The 8,806-nt window shown below is 37.3% G+C and overlaps 1 protein-coding gene across 1 annotated transcript in view; it reads right to left on the minus strand.

The window, feature by feature from the left end:
- LOC102043511 (zinc finger RNA-binding protein-like) overlaps nt 1-8,806 on the minus strand; it is a gene marked incomplete at its 5' end in the record, with an annotated part of 40,825 nt that overhangs the window by 21,362 nt on the left and 10,657 nt on the right. The window contains 6 exon segments of the mRNA XM_031065517.1: nt 1-126; nt 514-659; nt 1,620-1,739; nt 3,155-3,348; nt 4,260-4,560; nt 7,832-8,023. The exon segment at nt 1-126 is cut by the window's left edge and continues 34 nt beyond it. Coding sequence (XP_030921377.1) covers nt 1-126; nt 514-659; nt 1,620-1,739; nt 3,155-3,348; nt 4,260-4,560; nt 7,832-8,023 — 1,079 coding nt within the window.

Genomic DNA, 8,806 nt, shown 5'->3' on the forward strand with positions numbered 1-8,806 from the left:
ACTCCCAGCAGGCCTAGAGATCCTGGAGGACCATGAGGATATCCTCCATCTGGTATTCTGCGACGGTCATCCCAGTGATGCTGCTCTTCCTCCATTCTCCTCCAGTACATGTCCTCTTCATATCGCCTGAAGTACATCAAAATGTCCTCTTTATATAGCAGTTAATACTTCCAACCATTCTAAATAAATTCTTGGATGTTCTCACTAACTCATTTCTAGTAATCAAGAACAAATACCAATGAACTCCAGAGGGTACCTAAAATGAATGGTTATTTTGAAAGCAGGTCTGAATTCATAGCAAATAATTCTAGTGAGTCTACATTCCTCAGAGAGATTGAACAGAAAACCCAAAACAAAACAAAACCCTGAGGGATAATGACAACTTAATTTAAAACAAGACAGTATAGAGCTCCCAAAACAAGTATTTAAAATAAGTAATTACAGAAGAAGAGTTAGTTTTAGATAATCTGACTGCAACTTTGTCTCATTTGCTGATAAAACAGAATGCATTACCTCATTTCCATCCTCCAGCGTTCCTCCTCTTCTCGCCTTCTCCAGTATTCTTCTTTCTGCATCTGTTTTCTCATCTTCTCTTCCTGAATTTTTCTTGCTCGAATACTGGGCTTTACTTCTACTTGTAAATCGGGGTTTACTTTTTTCTAGTTCAGAAAAATATCAAATGAAATGTTGGTTTGCCTCTTATCATCTCAAGGTTATGGAGTTCTTCTGGCATGTTTAGCACACACTACTGGTCTATGATAAAATCAAGGGGAGTAAAATGCAGTTTTAGAACTGCACTGAACAGCTGAAGAAAAATCTGTGTCTGGTATTTTAAAGGAAAGAAACAGCAATGTACTACATATAGCATGAATTCCTTTTTCAGCTATGTGAGAACAAAACTATCTAAAATTAAAATTCTACATGAAATACTAAGTAATTTGCTGTTCATTCTGTAGCAGGATGATTACAATATAGCCTGAAAAAAAACCATTTCATCTTAACTACAGTGTGCTTCCTGATGCCCGGTTCCTGAAGGGTCCCTCATACTGGAGCATAATCATAAGACACTAAATACATTTTTCTGGCAATTTTTTCCTCTTCTTTCATCCCTTTCATGATTATGCAGGCCCATTGTATCTCCTGTGACCACAGTAAATTCTTTTTATATAATCTTAATAATAATGAAAATGCACACCATGTGTCACTATAGGTGTCTCTCCATTCATGACTAAAATGTCTGCAAATACTTGTTTCTCAAATGTCTCCATAAGGGGTTTATGTGGTTTATCCTGCCAAAAACATTGACCCTTTGAAATTTACGGTAAGCAACAAAGCACCTACTATTGCTTGCACACACTGTACAATATTTTAATGTTGGAAAAAAAATGCCTGAAAGCAATGTTCAGAATGTTTAAAGCAACACCGAAACCAAAATGCAGTTTCAGTCTGCATTACAACTTTAAAGACTACACTCCCTCAGAAATATATTTCTCTAGCTTTTTTTATATGCTGTTTAGTCAGAGCACCTACTTCTGACTAGTCTTTAAATATAAGAACATGCAATCAGTCAGCTGACATCTGGTAGACTTCCAGATAAAAGTATTAGCATTTTTACCAACCTTATACTGAAGTCTGTGCCGCCTCCCTTTTAAGTGCATCTCTTTGGCATTAGGATCATTAAAACTGCATTCACAAAGTTTACAGTGAAAGCGGATCACCTTTCCTTCATCATTTCTTACCTGGAAAATAAGTTATAAAACACATTTACCTTTCTTTTTTTACAAAATTTGATTTAAAAATTAATTGAATTCAGTGACACTGGATAATGTCTACCCATCTCAAAACATGCTTAAAACTTCACACAGGAACTGAAAAAAGGCAAAATAGAACTTTCAATTCTGACAGACACACCATGGTGTTTGGTAAGGAACAAAGTTCTTCAACAGCTTTAAACTTGAGCCCGAACATAATGAGTTGAATAATTACAAACTATGAAAAATTTGCATCATATTTCATCCACATATCTCATTCCACCAACATGAAGAATGCCCCACTGTGGTCAAAAGAAACATGCACAGTACAAAAATGTAAACATATGCACAAGCCTTTGCAGGTTCAGTGCCTTGTCACTCTTATCTTCAAGAAGGACCCAGGGAATTACAGGCCAGTTAGCCTCACCTCAATCCCTGGGAAGGTGATGGAGCACCTAATTCTGGACACCAGTTCCAGGCACATTAAGGACAAGAAAATCATCATCAGTAGTCAGCATGGCTTCACCAAGGGAAAGTCATGCTTGATCAACTTGATAAACTTCTGCAATGAAGTGACTGGCCTGGTAGATGAGGGGAGAGCAGTTGATGTTGTCTACCTGGACTTCAGTAAGGCCTTTGACACAGTCTCACCATAATATCCTCATAGACTAACTGTTGATGTAAGGGCTGGATAAACATACAGTGAGGTGGATCAAAAGCTGGCTGAATGGCAAAGCCCAGAGGGTGGTGATCAGTAGAATGAAATTTAGTTGAAGGCCAGTAGCTAGCAGTGTATCCCAGGGCTCAATGTTGGGTCCAATTCTGTTTAACATATTCATTATTGATCTGGTGATTGGGCAGAGTGCACCCTCAACAAGTTTGCTTATGACACAAAACTGAACGCAGTGGCTGATATGCCAGAGGGTCGAGCTGCTGTCCAGAGAGATCTCAACAGGCTGGAGAAATGGGCTGACAGGAACCTTGTGAAGTTCAACAGGGAGAAGTACAATATCCTGCATCTGGGGAGGAACAGCCTCATGTGCCAATATATGCTGGGGGCCACCCAACTGGAAAGCAGATTGACAGAAAAGGCCCTGGGGGTCCTGGTGAACACTAAGTTAAACTTGAGTCAACAATGTGCCCTTGCTGGAAAGGCAGCAAATGGCATCCCAGGCTGCATTCAACAAAGTATTGCTAGCAGGTTGAGAGAGCTAATCTTTCCTCTCTAACTCAGCACTGGTGAGGTCACACCTGGAGTCTTGTGTCCAGTTCTGGGCTCCCCAGTGCAAGAGAGACATGGACATAGTAGAGAGAGTCCAATGAAAGGCCACAAAGATGACGAAGGGACTAGAACCTCTCTCCATATAATAGTTAAAAAATAATCCATGTTTTCATATCAATACCTCCTCCACATAGTCATGGCCCACTGGCTGGACATCACTTTGCAAGGCAGCAAGAGTCGTAGGTGTCACTGGTTCAGCTGCTGTGTCTGGTTTTACTTCCTGTGTTTGTATTGTAGCAGCAGTTGTGGCTTTAATATTTTCAGCTGATTTCATTTCTTCCAGTTTACTTCCTGTTGTCTGAAGTTTATTACCACCTACAAATCAAAAAAGTTAAATCACTAACTTTCATAAAATGAGAATTATACATGATGTGCAAACTGAAGAGTTTATTTGCAAGTATCAGTGTTCTGGTCAAAGCATTATCAGTCTGAATTTTAGTTAAACTAAACATTTTTAAATACTATTAAAGTTTTTTTTTTAAAAGTTAAACAAAAACTTATTTAAAAACCTAGTTTTTTATTTTAGCAAGAAATCTTTTGCTTTATATAGTTGTAATTGTCATTTTCATGCTTTTTCAAGAGATAGGACTGAATGGGAACAACTCAGCAAATACATTTTAAATTTTTTTGGCATCAGATTTGTTTTCTTTTTGCAAATAGATCCAAGAAAGTACAAACATTAAAAGGTTTTGAGGGACTAAAAAAGACAGCATACTTTCAGTGTTGCAACTGCATAGATCTTTCCTTTGAGAGCAAGTTAGCTTACTATTGAACAACTGCTTTCTGTCTCTAAATGTCTGTCATGCTTATTTCATAAGTTTCCACTGTTAAATTTCCAGTGTTACAATAATGTTTTAGTTTCCCAGTTACCAACTGCCAACCTACTGCAGGCTGTGTTAACAGGCCAGGCTGTGAACTGAAATTAGAAGCAACTGGACTATATTCTGCAATACTCCAGCAGCTACTACATAAGAAACCAAAGGTGGGAGGCTTTTTCTGAAAGTGGGAGAAGCCTCCAGGAGAGGTCAGGTGAAGGCAAAAGGGCAGAAAACAGTATAAACTGTGAAGCAAAATTTTGATACACATTCTTATTTTCCCCATTAGTAATAATTCTCGTAAACACAATAGAATTACTCATGCAGAAGTTAATTAAATATATTTGTACTTGTTGCACTAAAATATTTTTAAAAACTATAGAATAGGTTAGGTTTAAAATAAAGACTGACTTCTGTACTTGCCAACAAAGTTTATTTTTGGTGGAGATATTTTCTTTACAGCTATATTAGCAGCGGTTGAAGATGTTTTGTTGTTGGACACAGTGTTAAGTGGTGCATTTGCCGTGGGAGTAAGAATTTTCACTGTAGAGGATGCGACAGAGGAGTTCACAGTACTGCTGCTAGTTGATATATTTGAAGCAGAAGCAGTTGGTTTAGAAGCAGATGTGGATGTTGAAGTTGCAGCTTGGGTAACCACATTTGGTTCAGTTGATGGAATAGGTTTGCCAAGTTTTGTGTGCAACTTTACTACCTATAAAAATAACAAGAAATTAATAATATTATCTGCCTGGGGTTGCTATAAAAAATTGAACTTGTTATAGGTTATTGAAGCTTTAACAGAAACATCAATATCACCAATGATATTGATATTTTTATTTCAAAGTTATTGCCTCTTTACTAAAAGCAATCTCAGGAGGAAAAGAAAGGGACATGCAAAAGTTCTTATCGTCTGTAATGAGGAAATAGTTAATATTTATCTCAGGTTGCTTATTTCCCCTAGAAATTCAGACATTTACTCCAAAAGCTGTGTAGGTGAGAACAGAAAGTCAATAAACTCACAAGCCAGTAAAACTCACAAAACAGTTTGGGCAAAATGCTTCCAACACGACTATTTTGTTGCCTGGTTGCTTTTTATTCTCCCTCCAAAAATTGTAGTACGTTGAACTATTTTAGTTATTTTAGTTCCAAATAATATTTGTAAATAAGTTATTTTATTCAGATTCAACACTGTCTCTTTTCATCACTACATTTTAAGAATATTTATAGACTTTCCAGGTTACCTAGCAAAATGGAAGATATTCCTTGGACAAAGGCTTTCTTTTCTTTTTGTTAAAGCACATCTGCAGAAAGAGTTAAGGAGGATGCAAAAGGCATATTTCAGAGCTCTTTATCTCCTTGAAAGTTAAGAGGTATGTGCTTATTCTTAGAAGTAATAAGCAGATGCCTTTTTACAACACACTTGAGATAGAATAATACTTCTTTTTGGTAACAGCTAACCATCACCTGAAAAAGCAATACATGTAGTCCATAAGAACAAAACACGCAGAATGAAAACTGGAGACTGGGTTTGAAAGCAGCAGTAAAAAAAATGCAAATCTGCTAGCTATGTCTTTAATGCAAATACATGTACACAATCAGGTTCAACAAGGTGAAGTACCAGATCCTGCACTTGGGTCACAACAACCCCCTGCGGCGCTACAGGCTTGGGGAAGAGCAAGTGGAAAGATGTCCAGTGGAATAGGACCAAGGAGTGTTGGCCAACAGCCAGCTGAACATGAGCCAGCGTGTGCCCAGGTGGTCAAGATGGCCAATGACATCCTGGCCTGTAACAGAAATAGTGCAGTCAGCAGGACTAGGGAAGTGACTGTCCCTTTGTACTTGGCACTGGTGAGGCCACACCTTGAATCCTGTGTTCAGTTTTGGGTCCCTCAAAACCAGACAGATGTTGAGGTGGTAGAGTGCATCCAAATAAGGGCAACAAAACTGGTAAAAGGTCTAGAGCACAAGTCCTATGAGGAGCGGCTGAGGGAGCTGGGGCTGTTCAGCCTGAAGAAAAGGAGGCTCAGATGAGACCTTATCACTCTCTACAACTACCTGAAAGGAGGCTATAGCCAGGTGGGTGTTGGTCTCTTCTCCCATGTAGCAAGAGCTAGGACAGGAGGAAATGGCCTCAAGTTGTGCTGGGGGAGGTTTAGATTGGATATTAGGAAAAATTTCTTCACTGAAAGGGTTGTCAAGCATTGGAAGAGGCTACCCAGGGAAGTGGCTGAGCCACCATCCCTGGAGGGATTTAAAAGTCATGAAAGACATGTAGATGTGGTGCTTAGGGACATGGTTTAGTGGTGGACTTGGCAGTGTTAGTTTAACAGTTGGAGTCAATGATCTTAGAGGGCTTCTACACCCTAAATAATTCTATGATATGCACACAAGTGTATACATACACTTCTTAGCTTTTTATTCTTATTTTAAGCATGTTCCTCATCAGAATACAGACATATTAATGTAATGTAATATTACAAATTTAAGTTCAAGAAACTCTTCCAGATTACTTTTTTCCCACTAGAATGCACAAGATTCTTCCGTGTACCAAAGAAAGAGTCCTTTGAGATTTCATTTTTACACTGATGACAACCTAAGTTAGTATTAGTTAGCAACTATCTATGAGGAAGAGAAAAGGACATCCAAATATACAAAGATAATATATTATCGTACTCCATATACCTATGGAGTTATTGGGCACAACCCAAAAATTTAATGACTCAACTTCATTAATGAAAGAACAAACACTAGGCAAATCTATATAAATGATAATTTTTGTTCTTCTACTAACAAAAAAAAATTTGGAAAATTATTTTAAATTTGCTATGAGATTTATTTACTTGAATAGGAATGATATTACTGATGCCACTTTGTACAGTGTTCTGAGATACAAAAGTCTATAAAAGCTGAATATTATTACTTTGTTACTTACATTAATAATTCCACAGCTTTGAGGAAAATCTGTAATATGGGTGATGAAGAGAGACAGGGAAGACTTTGAGATGATCAAAGAATCTGATTTTATTGTGGGATACAAATGCTTATATAGTATTTCAGGAAGGCTAGTAATGTTTTACTACAATGATTGGGTTAAAAATTGCATAAATAAACTTATGCATTTTACAACATCTCTTGCTTGCAGAATTTGATGTAATTTTCTTTTTCCAGTAAATCTGTCTGATTTAATCTTCTTGCAATCTTGATTTAATTCTCAAAGTTCTGTTTGGTCTTGCCAAGGCATTTTATTTATCAAATCTCTTATGTTAATAAGGTCCAAAGTACTCTCTGTTTTGTCTACCCCAATACTGTAATATCTAAACACGCATTCTACACTGCACCATTCCATTTTATTGTCGTATGACCAAATTTAGAACACAGGTCACAGGGGTTCACAGTGCAGCTCACAGTCTTTATTCTAAAATGTTCACCTAACTGCACACAGACAATAGGGAAAGCATGCTTACCAAAACTCTTTAAACATACTCATAAAATCTACTACAGGACATTGTTCCTTGTTTACATATGCTTTTTTTTTTTTTTGCAAGAAATACCAAAAAGTGATACATAATAATCTAATTCCTTGGCACTGACTCAGTTTACAGTATTTCAAAGCACAGAGCACTTCACAGTGCCAAATAAGAATGTCAAGAGAAGTCTTGAAAAGTGTTAGGGGGCACAAGCATGCTACTGCATGTCCTCATTGACACTTTTCCCCATCTTGCTCTATACCTTCTTCCTACAATTTACATACCTTTCCCAATATATCCTCTTCTCCTTCATGCTGTGGCAATATGTTTTCCCCCTTTCTCCCAACAAGGCCCTTGTAATAGTGAGCTTAAAGATAATTTTGAAACAAAAAACAGAACTGTCTTTAAACAAAATTCTAATTATATTCTTTCTGCGTATTTTCTCCTAAGATGAGAAAAATTATGGGAAGAAATATATGACTGACTTGTATAATATAGATGAGAGAAAGTTCTTACTTTCTGATGTTTGGCTCCACGGATATGGGCAGCGTAAGCATCTGCTCCTGTACAAGACACATCACAAAGCTCACAGCGCAACTGATTCTGAGTTCCACGAGCAGAAGTACTGTTGTTATTGGTGTTCTGGGAAGCTTTTAATGCCGCTTCTTTCTTTTTGTGTTTCTGGCCTTCTAAGTGTTCTTTATAAGTCTGTTTAAATAAAAAATACACACAGCTGGTTTTGAACTGTTTGTTCATCATTCATGTGTATACATGTAATATAGAGCATAGCATAAAACATATTCTTTGTATGAAAAGTACTTCCTACACTGAACATTACTTCCCTATGACATGTTTTAAGGCATAAGCAGGCCACTTCCAAAACCAAGATATTTTCTTCACCACCAGGATTCCACTTTTGGGTAATACAAAATGGTCTTTACTCCTCCACCTTCTCACTTCCTCAGTCAAGTACTGGTCAACATATATTACCATTGAAAGCCTGATAAGATCAGAAAACTGTCTCAGTTGCATTTTCCTACACTGCATTGAATTATTCTTGATATTGAATTTTCCTCAAACTGCAAGACCACAGTTATTAAATGTATCCACATAACTAAAAAAGCAAATTCAAAAAAAGGTAGTGCATAAATAAAGCCACGTTGAAAATAAAATACAGAAGTTGCTATTTGTTCCTATACTAACACTGGCAATCTATGGAGCCGACAGGGTGGAAAATAATGACTAATTTACCTAAAGAGTGAGAACTGTTTTGCCAAACACACGTTATAAACAAAATTCTACCAATTCTTTTTTTTGTAGAAAAACTTACAAAACCTGTCAGACCAGTGTTGCTGCTGCAGTGCTACCTAGTTGTTATGATAATCACAAGTCGTTAATGGTTCTTTTTGTATCAGTAAAGACCCCGGCTAGGACTAAGTTAATGGCTCTTCTCCCCAGACAGTGAAGGGAGAGGACGAGAAGTGGGAGGGG

The sequence above is a fragment of the Geospiza fortis genome, unplaced genomic scaffold, assembly GCF_000277835.1.
Source record: "Geospiza fortis unplaced genomic scaffold, GeoFor_1.0 scaffold377, whole genome shotgun sequence".
In the NCBI taxonomy this organism is placed as follows: domain Eukaryota; kingdom Metazoa; phylum Chordata; class Aves; order Passeriformes; family Thraupidae; genus Geospiza; species Geospiza fortis.